This window comes from Coenobita brevimanus, chromosome 99 (assembly GCF_032717465.1).
Source record: "Coenobita brevimanus isolate Jiangsu-jjx chromosome 99, ASM3271746v2, whole genome shotgun sequence".
In the NCBI taxonomy this organism is placed as follows: Eukaryota; Metazoa; Arthropoda; class Malacostraca; order Decapoda; family Coenobitidae; genus Coenobita; species Coenobita brevimanus.
The window spans coordinates 12,606,885-12,629,297 of NC_137052.1; the positions used below are offsets into that span (position 1 = coordinate 12,606,885).

Below are 22,413 nucleotides of genomic sequence, written 5' to 3' on the forward strand. Positions count from 1 at the left end.
AGGTACGCCAGCATTTATGGAATGAAACTGAGGATAAATTCCATCTACCATGACCCGTCCTTTTCTACTAAGAAGGTAAGAAGAAATTAGAGGAACCAGTGATGCAAGGCCATAGTGTGACATCCTAGACACTAAGACCTGGTGCCATACTCTGTCAAATGTTTTTGAAATATCAAGTGCTACTATATGTGTATCACCATGTTGATCTATTGTTTTGTTAATCTGATGGGTAAGAAGGCAAAGAATATCTACAGTTGAACGTTCCTGTTTAAATCCATACTGCCGATCATTGATCAATTTATTGATTTTTAAATGCTTGACTATGTGTTTGTCAATTAGTGTCTCAAAAACTTCACCGAGAACGGAAATTATAGCAATTTGGTCTATAGTTCGATGGATCAGAAGTTGCCCCCTTTTTATGAACAGGATGGATATTTGCTTCTTTCCATGGGGCTGGAAAAATTGAGGTACGGATGCATAAGCGGAAAAATTTTGCTAATACAGGAGCCAACACTGAGGAACAATTTTTAAGTACTATTGATGGAATTTCATCTGGACCAGTGGCTCTGTCTGCTGATAGATTCTGTAATACGGTTTGTACGTATCTGGTGTGAATCATGAAAGGAGGTATTTGAGGGGAATCAAAATCAAGTGCAGGAATACTATGATTTTCTGAATTTAGGGTTGAGTTTGTTGAAACAAATGTCAACAAGAAGGTCGGCTTTTCCACGTGGGTCACTTACTAGATTTCCACTGGGAGATTGTAACGGTGGAATGGAAGAGGTGGTAGTGAAGTTAGTTTTGAATGAATTACGGGTTGACCTGAATATTTTGTTATCATTTGGATTGTTTAGTAGTTTGTTAGCTTGTCTAGGCTATGTAGAAAGTTTGATTTAGAAAGATTGATAATAGTTTTGGCATGGTTTCTGATATTTTTATAGGAGTTAAAGGCTTCTTTGGTTTTGGTCCTTGTATAAGTGTTATAGGCTATTGTTTTATGTTCTGTTACTCTAGCACAATTGTGGTCAAACCATTTAGGAGAATTACATCTTTTTATGTAACTATGATGGGGAACGAATGTCTCCATGCCGACTTTAATGAAATCCTGTATGTGGCCCACTGTGGAATTCGCATCATGGGAGAAAAAGGAGGTCCAAGGAACATCCATGAGAAAATTTTGAAGTCCCTCCCAGTCTGCCCAGTCATAGTGCCATTTAGTCATCATGACAGGTTCAGAGCAGGAGGGTGTGGTAGGTGTGAAACTGGTGGCTTGAATCAGACAATGAGCAGAGGATCCGAGGGGGGACTTCACTTCGACATTACAATTATCTGAATTGGTTGTTAGAAACAAGTCCAATAGGAGGGGATTTTGATCGGGGTTGTCTGGTACAAGGGTGGATTGACTGACTAACTGGGTGAGATTAAATGAGTCTGCAAATAGCTCACATTCAAGACCAGAGTCATCAGTTCTGGGTGAATAAGTGAGCCATTCGACATTATGGACATTAAAATCACCCAGAATAGTAATTTCTGATGCAGTATTAATGTTGAGGACACTTAGTTGTGAAGACAGAGAGTCAAATAAGCTCGGCTCTGAAGGTGCATTAGGGGAACTATAAACACAACAGAAATACTTAATTTTACCAAAAGAATTAAATTTGTATATGGAATAGTCGAAATAAGGACAATTAAATTTAGTAATCTCCTCCAGGGCAATTTCTGATTTAGCAAGGCAACATACGCCTCCTTTGGGTCTGAAATTTTGAATCAAGATATAACCAGGAAAATCAAATCTAGCTAAATTAGAGGTTGAGCTTACTTGTGTCTCTGTCAGAAATAGCAGATCACGGGATTCAAATTGGAGGAAATTTTGAACAAAGTTAATGTTGGAGTGAAGTCCCCTAATATTGCAATAAAATTTTTTACTGCACTGACAAGCAGGTTTAGGGCGCCACAACACTGGAGGTGGCACAGTCGCACGATGACGACCGGGAGGGCCCTACGCAGACATCCCAGCGCTGCCGGTGGTGGTCACCTGAGGAATCATTGCACTGATTCCCAGTATAGCAGCAGCCATGGTTCTTTTTATGGGGGGGAGAACAGGGATGTGTTGTGGAATGGGAATGATATGTAATGACAAGATCGGTGTTTTTTGGAGAGAGGATAGCTGGTTTAAGGTAATGTAATATAATGTGGATGTGTGTTGTTGTGTAAAGAGGGCAGCCTGATGCCCTCCGGTGTGTGAGGCAGAAAGATGTGTAACCAGCTACCAAGGCCTAGGAGAGAAAATGGAATCCAGGCTATTCCTTGAGTCTCCCGTAACCTTGGCGGTAGTACTTTATCCTTGTTTTAATACAAACCTTTCTACAAAGTTTATTCTTCATCAGATGAAAATAGTTCAAGTTGACCTTGCCATGCGACCATGACTTCTGATGTACTGTTCTCAAAAACAATAGATCAACCTCTGTGGTGGTCCTCAAATGATCCATCAGGCTTAATCAAGGTCAGGTCAAAACTATTTTATTTCGGTGAAACAGACACGTGGGTTGAGCTTTGATTTGCCCTGTGGCTGCTGATTAACTGATTGACCATAAAATTTCGTCCCTTCATAATTGCTTGACCTTTAACACTTCCTCCAAAATTGTTTGAGTTGACCTTGACGTGTGACCTGGGACTACGACCTTTTCACGTAACCTTCATCTTTGACTGATTTTTCTCAAAATGACATCCTCTTATTCTTGGTATATCCTGAGTTCCCTCACAAAGTTTGGCCTAAACTGGTTGAAATTTGCCTACACTGACCTGCTGTGAACTTAACTTTGACCTATTGATCTAAAAAAAAAAAAAAAAAAAAAAATAGGTGTATGCTGTGGCTGACCATAAGTCCTCCCACTACATCTGGTTCAAGTAGAACAAGAATTGTTTAAATAGTTTCTGAACATACAATGGTCAAAATTTTGTCTTGCTCTGCGACCTTGATCTCTGACTGATATTTTCGAAACTGAACCACATCATTTTTGCGTTATTCTCAGTTCTTCCCCGATGTTTTTTTTCCAAATTGGATAAAAACTGTTTAAACAAATTTTACTAGATCATTTGACCTAGCACTGTGGCCTTCAAATTTGAACCATTATTTTCAAAACAATACAATTTCTCTTTGGCTAACCTTCATACCTTCCGCAAACTTTGGTTGAAATGGGATAAAAACTAAGTTATTTTGCTAGCACACACACACACACACACACACACACACACACACACACACACACACACACACACACACACACACACACACACACACACACACACACACACACACACACACACACACACACACACACATGTGCGAGTAAGTGCCTCAGACCAGAACATCTGCTCTCACTCTGCATGCGGAGGTTGGAGAAAAAAATCGTAGTTTGAAAGAAGTTCGCCCAGTAAGAATGCCGACATCAGGGAATCTAATAAATTCTAAATCTACCCATGTGTCGACCTGTCTGTCTGTCTTTGTGATTAATGCAGACAAAACTGAAAATAGGATTGCCATGAAACTTGGCAGGATGGTTGTAATTTGGTCACTTGTCGAGTGGAATGTTCTAAATGGGTGTCTTGGACCCTAACAAATGCCCACGGTGGCATTACATTACACGGAATACGTCAAGCAGGGGATGTCCAGCATCAGAGCATGCTTCAAAGAGTGAGTTGACTAACGGCACTCATTTGAATAGTCAAAACTGGCACAAAATCAAGTTTTCCTCAACAAAATTTCTATCATTAGCATCAGCATACAATTCTGCAAGCAGTGGTGAAAAAAATATTGCAAGCATAATTTCTGGGCCAGTTGTGTGTAACTGAAACAACTGTATGTGGATGGGGGGGAAAACATGAATCCCTAGAACTTGGCGATCTTTAACACACAATACAAAAATACGAATATATGTCGGCACCTTCAACACCAGTGCAGTGTTGCGCATTTAGATATGTAAAGATGATTTCCTATACACTCAACCATTCTGTTGCAATAGTCATATGATCAAGGTTGAAGACCGATAATCCTGGACAAGAGCATGTGTGCAATGACCCGGTAAGTCCACAAAAAACTTGTCTACACGTACTACTAAATTTTCAGCACAGCATGGAATTTTAGTGGCATTATTATTGTTACAGTATTGTTGTTACTTTTCTTTTTGATGGAAAAGGCATTGATGTGTGTGGGCAGTTAACTGTCCTGCCAAACTTGGCTTACTTATTTCCATTGTTTATTTTTATATTTTAAAATTTACACTGTCTGCATGTTGGTAACACCTGAGTGACTGGACGCACATGTGAGTGGAAGAAGGAGGCAGAATTCAGTGTTTGAACAGCTGCCAGAATGTAATGTAATGTGTCCTTTGCTTGGAGCTTAATTTAACTGTATTTTAACTGTCAGGGAACATTGTCTGGGGATGTGGTCCCTCACTAAAACAAAACCTTCACCAACAGTTCCTATAGTGCCCTAATGGTGAGAATCTGAAACTTGTACTAGATGACTAATGTGGTATCATGGTGATGTGTTTTCTTCGAGCCGGGAACGTCCAACGATTACATACAACACTCAGACCCAATTATCACGCAGTCCAAAAATGACACGAGCTTCAAAACAGACCTGAACTTTGTTGTACGTATTATCAAATGTGTTTTTTCCTACTTATTATGAAGCTATTAATGGAATAAGTTCAGCTATTTTATGCCAGATCTTGATTTTTTTCCCCATGAGAAGTTATCAGCATTCCGGTTGTGGGATATAATTTTTGCATTTATTTCTTGTGTGTACTTGTGGCTAGCTTTTTGTTGCTAAAATTTCTTGCATGATATGTAGTTTTCAGTTCTTTCTGAAAACATTACTACTTGACACACACACAAAAAAAAAACACTCAAATATTATCCTTTCCAAGGAACTAACTGTATTCGCATCTCTAATGGTTACTTTGCAGTTCAAAATATTTATTCAGTTTTAAAAACGGAAAAAGTGCACCAATATGTTTTTTATTTATAATTATTTTTGCAATTTACTGTACTTGGTCATTGTGTATATATTTTACTTTGAACGTCGTGATTCTGTCAAACAAAAGGAGATGACTACAGTATTCTAAATCACAAATAAGAGCAACTAACGGTATTACGATCAGCCCAAAAGGAATATGTTTCATTCTGGAGTTAAATGTAGCCTTCGATAACTAGGTCACCAGCAGGGTGTTTTCTTAATCAGATTAAAGTCATCTATTGGTAGTGAGGATACAGCATAAAAGAAGCCATCTGATGTAAAGGGTTAAATACTTCTGCCCAAGGAAGTCTCATATTTCTTTTTTGGTATCTCCACATCATACGGCTGAACTTCGCAGGGATTAGTCTAGTTGGAGAGTAGAGCTTACATTTAGCCTTCATTAGCACCATTACGTCAAGATGCCTTTCGTCTCTTAAATACAGTTGCCTGAATGTAGCAAGGATGAAATGGGCATGAGAGCACTCAAGTTAAACGGCTAGACTTGGTGAAAATGTAACTAGGAAATACCTGACTCACTTGCAACCTGGGATCAGAAGTGAAGGTGACACTATCTGTTGTGAGCACTTTCAGGTCCTCTTGACGAATCCATGACACCTGAAACGGAGTTAAGAGTTAGTTTCTCTCTCTCTCTCTCTCTCTCTCTCTCTCTCTCTCTGTCATACACCCAGACACACATGCGTATCATCTTTCAACTGTATCCTCTTTCGCGGAAGCCTCCTTGACAGTATTTTCCTAAGATCTCATTCGTTATCCCTCGTCTGTTTCCCTATCTCCTTCCTTGCAACACGTCCGCCCAAATGTCTCTCCTCCTATCTCCCACTCCCGCCTCTCTCTGCCTGCCTTTTTTATTACTCTATCCGTGGAAACAGTTGGTATCCTGCACAAACAACCTTCCTGCATTTGACGATGAGTCCCTTTGTGTGTTTCGTAGTTTTTTGTAGGATATGTGTAGTGGATATAAAGTAATCAGCTGGAGACCTTAAGATATTGTATTAATTATGGTCATCCCATTAACTGCTTATGTGTATTCAAGCATTTCTGTGTTTCATTTACTGGCATAGCTAAGTCTACACGAACTGTGTGTGTGTGTGTGTGTGTGTGTGTGTGTGTGTGTGTGTGTGTGTGTGTGTGTGTTCGCGCTCGCGCGCGCGCGTGAGGGGGGTGTCAAGTGGGACCATGCTTTATTCTGGGATGGCCTCCTGTAGCACATTCTGCACACATCTACTACTATGAATTTTCTATTGAGGGGGCCACTGGGGGGAGGCCAAGGGTCTGACTGAGGAGGCCTACAGTCCCCCCACCTCCCCCCACTGCCCGTTTAGGGCTAAGCCACTACAATTAACATGATTTATTTGCTCCTCACAGGTGTTTACACAATTATTTCATTGTTTGGGTTCTGACTCAAAGTCATCACATGTCATTCAAATAAATTATATACTAAATCAGAGAAGTAGACTGCAGCTCCAGCCGAGCAGGGCAGTACTCCCAAGGTGGATGGAAAGCTGATGACAGGGAGAGCTGGAGCTCCCGTTTCATCAGCCCTCGGGACTAGTTCCTGACCATCCCCCCTTTGCTGAACTTTTTCAGTGTTTCCGTAACACAGAGAGTAGGCCAGCATGCTCTCCAACACAAGGTTCTCTAACCCTCAACACCTATCTACAAGCACAGTACACACTACACTTCCTTTTCAAAATTAAATTTAAAAAGGAGGAAAATGATGCACCGAAACCATGCCTCGGAGTCCCCGGGGGGGGGGCATAAATACCCCCACCATCTGCCCCTCTCTCGGTGACGATGAGCTGCCTGGAACCACTGGCTGACTCACTTCTGCATTTCTGCAACATTCGCGGCCTTTCCTCTTAACTTTCTTTCTGTTGAACACCACCTCTCCTCCTCTAAACCTCACCTTCACTTCCTTACCGAGACTAAGCTGTCTGAGACAACTGACAGCAAACCCAATTCTTTATCCTCCCACTTTCTCTACTCTCATTTCAAAGCCAAAGGTGGCTGTTGTTTATATGTAGCACAACGACCTATCTTGCTCTTCTGTTCCTGAATTGATTCTTCTGAATTCTCTACTCTCTGGCTTCGGCTCTCCTGTCATTCTCTGACTAAATATATCTGCGCTCTTTACTTATCTCCTAATGCTACTATCAAAAATTCTTTGATTATCTTACTTTTACGATGGAGCACATTCTATCCATTTCTCCTTTCTCTGAAATCTCCATTCTAGGAGATTTCAATGTTCACCACCACCTTTGGCTCTCCTCTCCTTTCACTGATCCACCTTGTGAACAAGTCTACATCTTTTGTACCCTTAATGACCTAGAGCAGCTTGTACAGCACCCTACCCGTATCCCTGACCGCCTTGGAGTGAGTTCTAACAAACTTGACCTTTTCCTTACATCTAATCCTTCTGCTTACAGTTAATCTTTTCTCTCTGTTGGGCCCCTCCGGTCATAACCTTATTACCTTAACCTGCCCTATCGCTCCAGTATGGCCTGTGGACCCTCCAGAGGAAAGCCGTCTGTGGCATTTTGGAGCTGCAGTTTTGGGGCCCCTCAGGCAGTACTTTGCTTTTCCCTGGAATGATTATTGCTTCCATGGCTGGGAGCCATCTGAGTGTGCTTTGCGCATCACGGAGGTTATTCTCTCGGGCATGAAAGCATACATTCCTTTTTCATATCTTTTGACTTATTAAAGAAAGCTTTGGTTTAATCACACTTATTCTAATGCTGTCTGCAACAACGAAAGGGCCTATAAAAGGTACCGGAACCAACCCACCCTTAAATCACATCTTTTTTGTGTTTCTGCATGGAATCGTGCTAAGTCTGTTCTTTGCTCTACTAAAAATAATTTCATCTGTAGTAAATGCTCTCAACTCTCCAACTCGAATTTTTCCCGTTCCTTCTGACACCTTACCGGAAGCCTTTCTAACAACTTTACCTCATCATCCTTCCCTGCTCTTTTCTACTCTGATGGCTCTTTAGCTATTTCTTCTACTGATAAAGCAGATCTCTTCACTCAGACTTTCTCCTCCACTTCTACCTTTCACGATTCCGGTGCTGTTCGTCCATCACTTCCCCCCTCTGACTTCCTCATGGCTGACATTAAAATTTCTTCAGCTGATATATTTTCTACCATCATTGCCCTCAATACCAACAAGGCATATGGGCCTGATGGAGTCCCTCCTGTTGTCCTCAAGAACAGTGCTTTTGTGCTTACACCGTGCCTTGGTAAACTCGTTTGCCTTTGTCTTTCAACTTGTACCTTTCCTTCTTGCTGAAAGTTTGCTCTCATTCAGCCAGTCCCAATGAAATGTGATCATTCCCAACCCTCTAACTATCGTCCAATTGCTTTAACATCCTGTGTCTCAAAAGTTTTCAAGTCTATCCTTAACAGAAAAATTTTAAAGCACCTTTCCTATCACAACCATCTTTCTGATTGTCAGTATGAGTTCCATCAGGGAATCTCCAATTGCAATCATCTCGCCTACCTTTCAGACTCCTGGTCATCCTCCTTTCGGGACTTTGGCGAAAGCTTTTCATTGCACTTGACATCTCAAAGACTTTCGATCGAGTCTGGCGTAACGCTTTAATTTCCAAACTGCCCTCTTACGGTTTCTGCCCTATCTGTGCCTTCATCTATAGCTTCCTTTCCGGTCGTTCTGCAGCTGCTGTTGTAGACGGCCATCGTTCTTTTCCTTGATTTATCAACAGTGGTGTTCCTCAGGGCTCTGTCCTATCAACAACTCTCCTCCTTGTATTCATCGATGATCTTCTAAGCTGTACATCTAAACCTATCCACTCGTATGCTGATTAATCCAACCTTCATTTTTCCATTTGATTTCTGCACCATCCATCTCAGCAGTTACTTCAACAAACAAGGGATGAGGATATGGCACACCTAATGTCTGACTTAGGTCGTATCAATGACTGGAGTAAAAATAATCTTTTTGTTTTTAATGCATCAAAGACCTAGTTTTTACACCTATGAACCCGTCAGAATCTTCCACAGGAGTACCCCCTAATGTTTAATAATATCCACCTCAATTCTGGATCATCCTTGAAAAGGCTTGGTGTTTTATGCACGTGGGACTTATCTTGGAAAGATCCTATTGCATCTCTTGTAAAATCTGCTTCCAAGAGATTAGGTGTGCTAAGCCGAATCCATGCCTTCTTTACCCCTGCACAGTTGTTGACTTTATACACGGATTTTATTCGCCCCTGTTTAGAGTACAACTCTCAAGTATGAGGAGGCTTCCCACGTACAGCTCTTCTCAATAGGGTGGAGTCAGAGGCTATTCGTCTCATCAACTCTTCTCCTCCTACTGGCCCCTTTCAACCTCTGTCTCTTTGCCACACTGTTGCCTCTCTATCTCTTTTCTATCGCTACTTCAATGGTCTCTGGTCCTTTGAACTGTCTGCTTGCATCCCTCCACCTGTACGTCGGGTGCATAGCACCCCTCTGGCAACAAACTCTCATCCCTTTTCTGTCCACCTGTCTAATATCAGAGTTAACCGTTACTCGCAGTCCTTCATTTATGCAACAGGTCAACTCTGGAACTGTCTCCCTCTGTCTGTATTTCCTACTTCGTATGATCTCCAGTCTTTCAAACGCAGTGTGTCCAGGCATCTCGAAATGTAAGGTTCTTGAATTTGGCTCTCTTTTGTATCTTTTTTTCCCCTTGTAAAGAACTGTTTTGGGGGTGTAGCCTTTGGTTGGTTCTACGTTGCATTAAAAAAAAAAAAATATCTGGTTGTAACACTGCTTATGTATTATATTTTACTTTCATCATCATTCTCTTTCTCAATAACAGAAACCAGCATTATATTTATCATTTCAGAATATAATGGATTTTTACTGATACAAACTGAAACTATAAGCTTGGTAACTGAACGGAACCCAGATAGTGTTTAGTTTTCTATACTTCCAGTTCAGGTTATCGGTCTCTCTCTCTCTCTCTCTCTCTCTCTCTCTCTCTCTCTCTCTCTCTCTCTCTCTCTCTCATGCATTATAAAATTAACAACCACATCCTTTCATCTTAATCACTGTACCTCTTCATTCCTGGTGGCGACCATCATCCACTCACTTGATGTAGTGCAGCCTACTTCTTCCTTAGCCTTTATCATTCTTTTTCTGTGCCTGCCTTCCTCTGTTCCTATTTCTCCCATCTTTCCTGTCACTTCTTATTGTCTTTCTTTCCTTTACAGGTGGCTTTACATTGAGTGACAAGCAAAATGGTTTCCTGTAAGCCAAGAAACCATTTACAACGCTAGGTGGTAACCATACTGTATAACCAAACCATACGTGCTCCCTACGTGTCAACAAGTGGGTTGGTTGAGGGTTAGTGCCCCTTCCCGTAAAACAAATAACTCAGAGTTAAATGGCCACCCTTTACGGGATTATGGCGTCTGGCAGTAGATAGAGATAGATAGACCTCTTCAATCCTTAATTCTTGGAAAGAAGCCAATATCCACCCAATTCCGAAAAAAGGCAGATCAACTGAACCCTTCATTACAGACCAAAAGCTATCACATCTTTCCTGAAAAAGTATTTGAGATTGTAATTTATAAGCACATATTAAACATCTTCAATAACTTAAAAGGGAGTGGACTGCAGCACCAGTTCAGTAAGGCGGTACTCCCAAGGTGGATGATAACCTGATAACAGGGAGAAATGGGAGAAATGGCGTTCCCCCGAGCTAGACCCTGTATTGGATCATATAGCCCCGCTAGATTACAGGAGCGCGCTACCACTCCCGGCACGGCAGTCCCAGGCGAGGCTCGAACTCGCAATCCCCAGATTACGAGCTTCATGTTCTACAACTGAGCTTTCATCAGCCCTAAGGACTAGCTCCTGACCATCCCCCTTTCAAGTGTTTCAATAACACAGTGAGTAGGCCAGCAAGCTCTCCACTGCAAGTTCCTCTTACTGTCAACACTAAACTCCATGCATATTACACACTACACTTTTTATTCAAAATTCAACTAAATAGTGTCTCATGATCAAGCTGCGGAGTCCCCGGGGTGGGGGGGGGGGCATAAATATTTCCACCATCCTCTCTCCCGGTGACGACCCAGCGAGATGCCTTGTACGATTGTCTGACTCAATTCGTCATTTCTGCAACATTTGGAACCTTTCTTCTAATTTTCTCTCCGTTATGCACCACCTCTCCACCTCTAAACCTCACCTTCACTTCCTAACAGAGACCAGCTGTCTGAGGCGGCTGATAGCAAACCTTTCTCTGTATCCTTCTACTTTCTCTACACTCATTTCAATGACACATGTGGCTGTTGTGTATATGTATGCAACGACCTATCTTGCTTGTGTGTTCCTCAACTTGAAACTTCTGAATTCTCTATTCTCTGGCTTCGGCTTTTCTGGAATTTTCTGACTAAATATATCTGCGCTGTTTACTTATCACCTAATTCTACTAACTGTGAAAAATTCTTTGACTATCTTACTTCTAAGATGGAATATATCCTATACAATTCCCCCTTTGCCGAAATCTCCATCCTAGCAAATTTCAGTGTTCATCACCATCTTTGGGTTTCCTCCCCTTTCACTGATCCATCTGGTAAACAAGCCTTCATCTTTCCCATCCTTAATGACCTAGAGCAGCTCGTACAGCACCCTACCCGAATGCCTGACCACCGTGGAGAGAGTTCCAACAAATATGACCTCCTTCTTACAATTAATCTTTCTGCCTACGCTGTTAATCTTTTCTCTCCATTGGGCTCCATTCATCACAACATTACCACATTAACCTGACCTATTGCTCCAGTATGGCCTGTAGACCCTCCAAAGAAACGGCGGCTTTGGCATTCTGTAGCTGCTGACTGGGAGGCCCTCAGGCAATACTTCTTTGATTTTCCCTTGATTGATTATCGTTTCCATGCCCAAGAGCCATCTGAGTGTGTCTAGTGCATTACGGAGGTTTTTCTTTCAGGCATGGAGGCATATATTCCTCTCTTGCATCCTCTGACTAATGCAAAACACATTGGTTTAACCATGCTTTTCATGCTGTTCACAACAAGAAGGCCTACAGAAGTTACCAGAGCCAACCCACTCCTGAGTTTCATCTTTTTTATGTTTCTGCCCGAAACCGTGCTAAGTCTGTTCCTCGCTCTTCTGAAAATAATTTCATTCTTACTAAATGCTCCGAAATCTTCAACTTGACTTCATCCTGTTCCTTCTGGCACCTTGCCAAAAACCTTTCTAATAACTCTACCTCATCATCCTTCCCTCTGTTTTTCCACTATGATGGGTCTGTACCTATTTCTTCCGCTGATAAAGCAGAGTTCTACACTCAGACTTTCTCCTCCAATTCCATCTTAGACGATTCCGTGCTGTTCCTCCACCACCTCCTCCCTCTGACTTCCTCATGACTGACATTAAAATTTCCTCACTTGATGTATTTTCTGCTATCACTGGCTTCAAAACTAACAAAGCATATGGTCCTGATGGGGTCCGTCCTGTCGTCCTCAAGAACTTTGCTTTGGTGCTTACGCCCTGCCTAGGCAAACTCTTCCGCCTTTGTCTGTCAACTTGTACCTTTCCTTCTTGCTGGAAGTTTGCCCTCATTCAGCCTGTCCCAAAGAAGAGTGACCATTCCCAACCCTTTAACTATTAGCCAATTGTTTTAACATCCTATGTCTCAGAAGTTTTCGAGTCTATTCTTAACAAAAACTTTTTAACACATCATTCCTATCACAACCTTCTTTCACACTGTCAATGTGGGTTACGCCAAGGACGCTGCACTGGCGATCTTCTCACCTTCTTTTCAGACTTCTGGTCATCCTCATATTGGGACTTTGGCGAAAGCTTTGCCATTGCATTTGGCATAATACTATATGTCCTTCTATCTGCGCCTACATCTCTGGCTTCCTTTCAGGTCGTTCTATAGCTGCTGTTGCACATGGCCACTACACTTCTCACAGATCTATCAACAATGGTGTTCGTCAGTACTCTGTTCTATTACCAACACTTTTCCTTTTACTCATCAGTGACCTTCTAAACTGTGGATCTAACCCTATCCACTCATATGCCGATGACTCCACCCTTCACCATTCCATACGTTTCCCGTAGCGTAAATCTCAGCAGTTACCTCAATAAACAAGGGATGTGGCTATGCCACACCTAATGTCTGAGTTGGCACATATCTCTGTAGTGCCACACATTTGATATTCATGTATGTGTTTAGTAGTACTGTAATTTTAAGTTAGATAGGGTGTAACCTGAATATTAGTTTATAAGTTCCTACCCTAAGTAGTAATTCATATATTAATAATTACTGTAGGGCTAACTCTATTTTTATATGTATGTATCTCTGTATCTATGCAGTGGGTGATGTAATTGTAGATGTTGAGCTATGGGAATTCCTTAATCAAGCCGAGTAATGACAGACACATGCGAGCCGCTTATCCCCTCCCTTTGTGCGTCATTGCCGGGCGCCGAGTTTAAACGTTAAACAGAGTAATGATGAATATACAATTCTTTCCGTAACCTAGTTGTGAAATGCTTGCTAATGAAACTGCTAGAACACAAGTATGTAAGATTAGCAGTCCAAAAGGGCCTAAATCATGTCATTTGTGAGGATTTAAAGTCCCGTTTATCTTGGCCGTCACTAGATGGCATGAGCTGCTTTCAGATTCAAATTGAAATAGTGATAGAATCAGTATCTAATTTAAGTAAGGATAAATCCCAAATTTTCCCCAATTCAATCAAAAGTCTTGTCGTCATGGGTACACTGCTAAATAAATTGTAAAGAGAATTGAAACCCACCATATTTCAAAAACATAATCTCATTTGAGCTAGCGGTGGCGTCCTTTAGTGCCCGACATACCCCACTTGCTGCCCAGACATCGTGTGTAACAGACGTTCGTTTAGGTGAGTCGTCCACATTTCTTCTTCCCCTCTTTTTCTTTGTTTAATCCTTACTTATTATGAACTATGAGAAGTAATATTGTTGAGAGTTTAACGTAGTGACTTGCTGCCCAGACATCGTGTGTAACAGACGTTCGTTTAGTTCCCCAGACACCGGCGACGACCGTGTGAGCACGCCATTATTCCCAAGTATTGCCCATAGACTTTTACACTTACACTTGCACCACTCACGAGTTATTATTACAAACCGAAGGTATTTGATGTGTTATTAATGATTCTATCAAGTGAACTTTTTTTTTGTAGATAAGGAATAGAAGTATAAAAGTGATATGTTCTGTAACGGAAAGGAAAATTCAAATTCATCAACTGTTCTCTTTCTTTAAAATTAGTTTATTAGAAAAATTATAATCAGGAGCGTGGAAGGGAACTTACTGATTGTGAGCAATAATGTGATATTTGAGTTGTACCTCGAGGCTAAACAAGCCCGAGTGATTGAGGTGTTCCTAGTGATTGTATTTCTTTTTTTTTAATTATTCCTCGAGGCTAGACAGGCCCGAGAGATTATGTATTTCTAGTGGTTATATAACGTTGATGGTGAACTGTAAAAAAAAAAATACTGATTTGATGTGAGAACCGAGAAAACTATATGAGGAGAATACCTTATATGGGTGAAAGATGAATACAAATAATCATTCTTATTGACTCGAGGCTATGCCAGCCCGAACAGACAAATCATACCAGTAAAAGTGTCCCTGTCTTGAGGCCATTGTTGAGCCCAAGAGTAACGGCCAAAAAAAAGAAAGAAAAGTACGACGACTCCATACCTCGCGTGTATCAAATTGTTTCGTCTGGTAATAATGTTAAAGGAATGATCACCCAAAAGCCTTAGTAACCTTTACAATCTTCTCTCATACTAAAGAGGGTCATGTAATAAAGAAAATGTTTTTGTGGAAATTAACAGAATTATTAAAGTAAAGTATATAGCATTTTCTTTTCTTTATTAGTATACCTAATCAAGGAAATTATGTCCTCAAGCCAAATTCACTCCCCTTCCAATTCAAGATTCCTTCGCTGAGGGAACGACAACCACCTGAGGTACCGACTAAATCTAAACTCGGCCTAAAACTACAAACGCTACCACAATTCATTCTTTTCATAAATATTTATCATCCACTATATTAAGTCGAGTACCACTTGTATATCCATGGGTGAGTTGATCAATACCCACAACAGGTAAGAAAATACATACCCCTATCATCATTACACTGGTGTTAGCCAGTGGCATAAAAATTCTTAACATCACACTGGTGAATACCGGTGGGATAACAGGTCTTTACCATTACACTGGTGTCAACTGGTGGGATAAAGTTTCAGGTTTTACATTGGTGTCAGCCAGTGGCATAAAAGGTCTTACCACTAGCATCACACTGGTGAATACCGGTGGGACAACATTCATAGCTTTACACTGGTGTCAACTGGTGGGATAAAGTTTCAGGTTTTACACTGGTGGCAGTAGCGGTGGGATACTCATCGTTCCCAAATTAGTGGCGTTGGTGAGAAAGTGAAGGGAAGTGAAGAGCAAAGAGAAGCGAGAATGCTAAGGGTAGCATTGGTTGATCATTAGGAAATACCTCCGCAACGCAATGTTCAGAACATCCTGGTAGTAATGAGGTTCAAATAATGTACTAGATATGGTTACCCCTGGGGAAGGGGGGAAAGAATACTTCCCCAGTATCCCTGCTTGTCGTAAGAGGCGACTAAAGGGGGCCTTTTATCTCCAATCTGTCTCCTTACTGTCCTCTCCTGCTTTTCTGTCCTACCTCTCGTCTTGATATTTCCATGTTTTTCAAGCTTAGTGCTAATTTTTCACTTTTCCTTCTTTCCAGATTAGAGTTAAGGGTTAGGTAATTACATGTTCTGTAAACAAATGTTACCCAGAGACAAACATACACAAAACATCATACACTGTCTTGGGCAATACTTCATCGACTTTGGGACGTCACGAGGTATCGTCCTGGACAGCGGAGGAAAGCACAGAAGGTTGAAGTCAATAGCTTAGTGTGGGCGAAAAAAGAGACCATACAGCCGGGTACCTGTAGAAAACTGAATGCCAAATGGGACGGCCCGTACAAAGTGATTGAAGTACTGCTAGATGGAAGTGTTTATATCATTGAAAATGTATTTAGTGGAAAAAAAATACAAAGGGCTGCTGAAAAGGTAAAACCATATTACGGTACCGAGGAATGGCTCTTAGAACCGCTGCAGCAGGAGCTCGCCCCGGAGCCCGAAGATGAGCGATTACCACCGCGAGTGAGGACTGCCCCTCGGAGACTCATAGAGGAGTGTTAGAAAAGTGGACAAGTGCATGTGACGAATGTTGTGAAACATAACTGCTTAAAAAGTTATGTTCCGTGTGGACTCATCCCCGAGGAGAGGGTGTAAAAAGAAAAAGAGTGAAGAGTTCCTGTTGGAACCGGGAAGTGCCTTACTTCGAGGGGAGTATATAATCCCCTCACCTTACAGTTAGCACGGTTTGTGAGGTAGTGGAGTCTTCAGGACAGAATGAGCGCTCACCTCTTGCGGGCGGAAGGCTGGAAACGAAAGGACAGAGTGAATGTGATTGCGAATGGAAGAGTGTAAGGAAGCGCCTCCCGTGGTGATCTCAATCTCGAGAGACCCTGTCGAGCTCAGGTGAGCGACAAGCTATCCTCCAAAACCTGAGGCTGACTGGGGCATAAATTCCCTCATAACATCTCGAGTAAGGAGTGATCATACCTCCTAATGTAGTGAGTAAGCGACCTTCCGAGGTACGCATCAGGTGTTTAATGTGGACCGACAGGTGCCACCGATTGTGGGGAAAGGTATTCCAAATTCAAAGTGTTTATAGCAGTTATCAGAGTAACAACATTCCATCCATGCACATATCATAGAAAATTGACTTGGGTAAAATTTGTTTTCCGAACGTGGGAGCCGTGTAGTGCCACACATTTGATATTCATGTATGTGTTTAGTAGTACTGTAATTTTAAGTTAGATAGGGTGTAACCTGAATATTAGTTTATAAGTTCCTACCCTAAGTAGTAATTCATATATTAATAATTACTGTAGGGCTAACTCTATTTTTATATGTATGTATCTCTGTATCTATGCAGTGGGTGATGTAATTGTAGATGTTGAGCTATGGGAATTCCTTAATCAAGCCGAGTAATGAAAGACACATGCGAGCACGCTTATCCCCCTCCCTTTGTGCGTCATTGCCGGGCGCCGAGTTTAAACGTTAAACAGAGTAATGATGAATATACAATTCTTTCCGTAACCTAGTTGTGAAATGCTTGCTAATGAAACTGCTAGAACACAAGTATGTAAGATTAGCAGTCCAAAAGGGCCTAAATCATGTCATTTGTGAGGATTTAAAGTCCCGTTTATCTTGGCCGTCACTAGATGGCATGAGCTGCTTTCAGATTCAAATTGAAATAGTGATAGAATCAGTATCTAATTTAAGTAAGGATAAATCCCAAATTTTCCCCAATTCAATCAAAAGTCTTGTCGTCATGGGTACACTGCTAAATAAATTGTAAAGAGAATTGAAACCCACCATATTTCAAAAACATAATCTCATTTGAGCTAGCGGTGGCGTCCTTTAGTGCCCGACATACCCCACTTGCTGCCCAGACATCGTGTGTAACAGACGTTCGTTTAGGTGAGTCGTCCACATTTCTTCTTCCTCCCCCTCTTTTTCTTTGTTTAATCCTTACTTATTATGAACTATGAGAAGTAATATTGTTGAGAGTTTAACGTAGTGACTTGCTGCCCAGACATCGTGTGTAACAGACGTTCGTTTAGTTCCCCAGACACCGGCGACGACCGTGTGAGCACGCCATTATTCCCAAGTATTGCCCATAGACTTTTACACTTACACTTGCACCACTCACGAGTTATTATTACAAACCGAAGGTATTTGATGTGTTATTAATGATTCTATCAAGTGAACTTTTTTTTTGTAGATAAGGAATAGAAGTATAAAAGTGATATGTTCTGTAACGGAAAGGAAAATTCAAATTCATCAACTGTTCTCTTTCTTTAAAATTAGTTTATTAGAAAAATTATAATCAGGAGCGTGGAAGGGAACTTACTGATTGTGAGCAATAATGTGATATTTGAGTTGTACCTCGAGGCTAAACAAGCCCGAGTGATTGAGGTGTTCCTAGTGATTGTATTTCTTTTTTTTTAATTATTCCTCGAGGCTAGACAGGCCCGAGAGATTATGTATTTCTAGTGGTTATATAACATTGTTGATGGTGAACTGTTAAAAAAAAAATACTGATTTGATGTGAGAACCGAGAAAACTATATGAGGAGAATACCTTATATGGGTGAAAGATGAATACAAATAATCATTCTTATTGACTCGAGGCTATGCCAGCCCGAACAGACAAATCATACCAGTAAAAGTGTCCCTGTCTTGAGGCCATTGTTGAGCCCAAGAGTAACGGCCAAAAAAAAGAAAGAAAAGTACGACGACTCCATACCTCGCGTGTATCAAATTGTTTCGTCTGGTAATAATGTTAAAGGAATGATCACCCAAAAGCCTTAGTAACCTTTACAATCTTCTCTCATACTAAAGAGGGTCATGTAATAAAAAATGTTTTTGTGGAAATTAACAGAATTATTAAAGTAAAGTATATAGCATTTTCTTTTCTTTATTAGTATACCTAATCAAGGAAATTATGTCCTCAAGCCAAATTCACTCCCCTTCCAATTCAAGATTCCTTCGCTGAGGGAACGACAACCACCTGAGGTACCGACTAAATCTAAACTCGGCCTAAAACTACAAACGCTACCACAATTCATTCTTTTCATAAATATTTATCATCCACTATATTAAGTCGAGTACCACTTGTATATCCATGGGTGAGTTGATCAATACCCACAACAGGTAAGAAAATACATACCCCTATCATCATTACACTGGTGTTAGCCAGTGGCATAAAAATTCTTAACATCACACTGGTGAATACCGGTGGGATAACAGGTCTTTACCATTACACTGGTGTCAACTGGTGGGATAAAGTTTCAGGTTTTACATTGGTGTCAGCCAGTGGCATAAAAGGTCTTACCACTAGCATCACACTGGTGAATACCGGTGGGACAACATTCATAGCTTTACACTGGTGTCAACTGGTGGGATAAAGTTTCAGGTTTTACATCTCTGACTTTGGTAAAAGTAATCTCGTTGTTTTTAATGCATCAGAAACTCAGTTCTTACACCTATCAACCCGACAAAATCTCCCACAGGAGTACCCGGTAATGTTTAATAACATCCAGCTCAATCTTGCAGCATGTTTAAACATACTTGGTGTTTCATTTTGTCGGGATTAATCTTGGAAAGATCTTATTACAACTTTTGTAAAATCTGTGTCCAAGGGATTAGGGGTGCTAAGCCGACTTTCTGCCTTCTTTACCCCTACATAGTTGTTGACTTTATACACGAGTGTTGTCCATGTGCTACGTACAGCTGTCATGTGTGGGAAGGTTTCCCACATTCGCCTCTTCTCAATAAGGAGGAATCAAAGGATTTTCGACTTATTAACTCTCCTCCTCTTAGTGCCTTCCATCGATCTCTATCTCTTTGCTGCACTGTTATATCTTTATTTCTTTTTTCTCGCTATTTCAACAGTCACTGCTTCTTTTAATTGTATGTCTGGATCCTATCACCACAACGAGGAGTGAGTACCACCCGCCTAGCAAGAGATGTTAAACCCTTTTCTGTTCAGCTCTCTAATGCAAGAGTTAATCGTTACTCCAGGTCCTTCATTTATGCAACAGGTCAACTCTGGAACTATCTCTCTCTCTCTCTGTATTTCCTACTTCCTATAATCTCCAGTCTTTCAAACCCAGTGTGTCCAGACATCTTGAAATGAACGGATCTTGAATTTAGCCCTCTGTTATAGTGTTTTTGTATTTTCTTGGAGGGAATACTTTGCTAGCTCCTGGCCTTTGGTTCTTTCTTCCTTGCACAAAAAAACAAAACAAAAAAAAACATTGTGATAGTATGGTTTTTGCTACGAAATATCCACTACTGATATGCTTGAGCAATCTACTGACTCATACCATCAATCAATCAATTGCCCAACGTGGCATTACGTGAGCAAAAAAACCCAACCTCACTTGGATATAAACCTTCACTGGTTCAGTCCAATTGGAATGCCATAATTACCCACTAAACCATCAGGCACCATATTTTGGTTATATGGTTACCGTCCTGATGATGGTTTCCTGATGTACACATTCCCTGGTGCACAAGCTTAAGTGTGGTGGATGTAATTCTACTTATATTGGTCAAACCAAACGACACCTCACTGCCAGGATATCGGAGCATCGTGGATGGCCACACAGAAAGGGTCTCCCTTTATCGATAGCCAGCTACTCAGCGATCCGTGAACATTCTGAAGCCTCAGGCCACCCACTATATACAAGTGATTTCTCCATTCTCCACACTCCCCATGGCGACACACCAAGACGAATACCAGAGACTCAATTGTCTCCTCACCCACCTCCACAAGTCAACCTTGGGTGTCTGTGACCCCACCTCATTATTTTGCATTTTTTGAAGCATAGTTTAAGTCTTTAAGTCATGTTAATCATTTTGACAGTTGACCACGTTTTACCAATACATATTACCCGACTGCTCACCTATGTGTTACGTGGTAAGGGACACCATATCCATTATTTTTATTTACTTGTATGTTCACTTTATTGAGAGATTAAAATCTCAATAGTTTTTATTCTCTATGATAAATCTAAGATACATATCAATTGTTTAGGATGAAGATGTCTACAGTAAAGATGAACTGTTCCCGACAAATAAACAAGATGTTCATCCCAGCACTGGTACGCATCTTCCTTTTATATATATATATATATATATATATATATATATATATATATATATATATATATATGGAGGTGGGCAGGCCGTTTAGCAAGAATAATGGATAAATAATGGAGCAAAAGGTTGACTGGAAACCAAGAGATTTACTGTAAGCGTTGCAGAATAAGGCTAAACAAGAGGTGGAGAGATGAGATAGAGAAATTTGCTGGGAAAACGTGGTAGAGAATAGCTTAGTCAAGGAATTCGAGAACGTTAGGGGAAGCCTCTACTCAACTATGGACTTGTAATGGCTGCTGCTGATGATGATGATCATATATATATATATATATATATATATAATATATATATATATATATATATATATATAATATTAGGGTGGTCCAACTTAGTAGGTCGAAAGATCGGTGGTCATGGACATTCTCCACAGGCATGCGTTTTGTCCAGATGGACCGGCAAAACTATAGGCGAAATTTCAGCATGATTTAATAATATTTAGATATCGCCCAAATATGAATGTTGTGATAATCATGGGCTAACAGAGCCTTGTGTATTCATGTTACTTGGATTTTAGTTCCTAGTAGAGCATTTTAGGTGATGTAGCAGTCTCTTGTGTTTTTATTTTAATTACTTCATCTGAAAAATAGTTTTTTATTGAAAGCAAAACCGTACGTCGTGATTCTGCAGACTCTGATGTGATTTCCTACCGGAAGCAATACTCAAACTTGTCTCTTTTTCAGGTCATATGGCTGGAACTAGAACAAATCCTGCTGTGTGGCTTTTAGGGAAGCCAACTGGAAACCTGCCATGACATAGATTACCTACGTGGTTGGACGCATTCCTTCTAGTGCAGTACACCATGCTGATCAAGCACAAACAATACCAACAAGCTTGAATTTGACTTGTCAGGCAGTTATGGAGAGCTGGGACCGGGCTCGAATCCCAACTCAGCAGATCAATGCTTGCGTCCAGAAACTTTCAAAGTTTTCCAATCACTACCTTGCACTAAAGAAGCATAGGACCAGGAAAAGTGATCACAAAACAATGAACCAAGACATCAATTGAAACAGTGCCAGCTGAGTCCTCATCATCCTCTTCAGAAGATGAAGATGAATTTAATCCTGTTGGCAGCACTCATTCTCTAACTGATGCCTCACTCGAAACGTATTGAAAAGAATGACACTATTGACATTTTCAAATTGTCAAAAGTTATCGGAGCATTGGATCAAACAAATGTTTCAGACAGGAATGCAGCTCCAGGGCCCATGCATCATGGCAGGTGGATGGGGAAGGACATTTACCTGCTAAAAGTGTAGTATACCCGTTTTGGCAACAGTTCAAGCTAACACCAAGTGAGGAACGCAAAGCAACCCACATGGCTCTGTTTGTCAGCTTGATTTACATCAAGTACTGGCATGAAGCACCAAAGGGTACACATGCTCCTGTCAACGACATCGACTTGCTGAACGTACTGGACGATCACATACAAGAAGTTGGTCAGCAGGCTATGAGAGCTCTAAGCCAACACCTGTGGTATCTCTCAGTGCACCTCATTGGGTTAGCCTTCTTTGATGACACGATTGATTGCGCTGCTAA

The 22,413-nt window shown here is 41.0% G+C and overlaps 1 protein-coding gene across 1 annotated transcript in view; it reads right to left on the reverse strand.

Moving 5' to 3' along the window:
- Nucleotides 1–22,413, reverse strand: part of LOC145414437 (protein CEPU-1-like) — a 508,144-nt gene that overhangs the window by 411,223 nt on the left and 74,508 nt on the right. Inside the window, exon 3 of the mRNA XM_080283989.1 lies at nucleotides 5,558–5,635. Within this exon, the coding sequence (XP_080140115.1) occupies nucleotides 5,558–5,635 (78 nt within the window). The remainder of the gene's footprint in view (nucleotides 1–5,557; nucleotides 5,636–22,413) is intronic.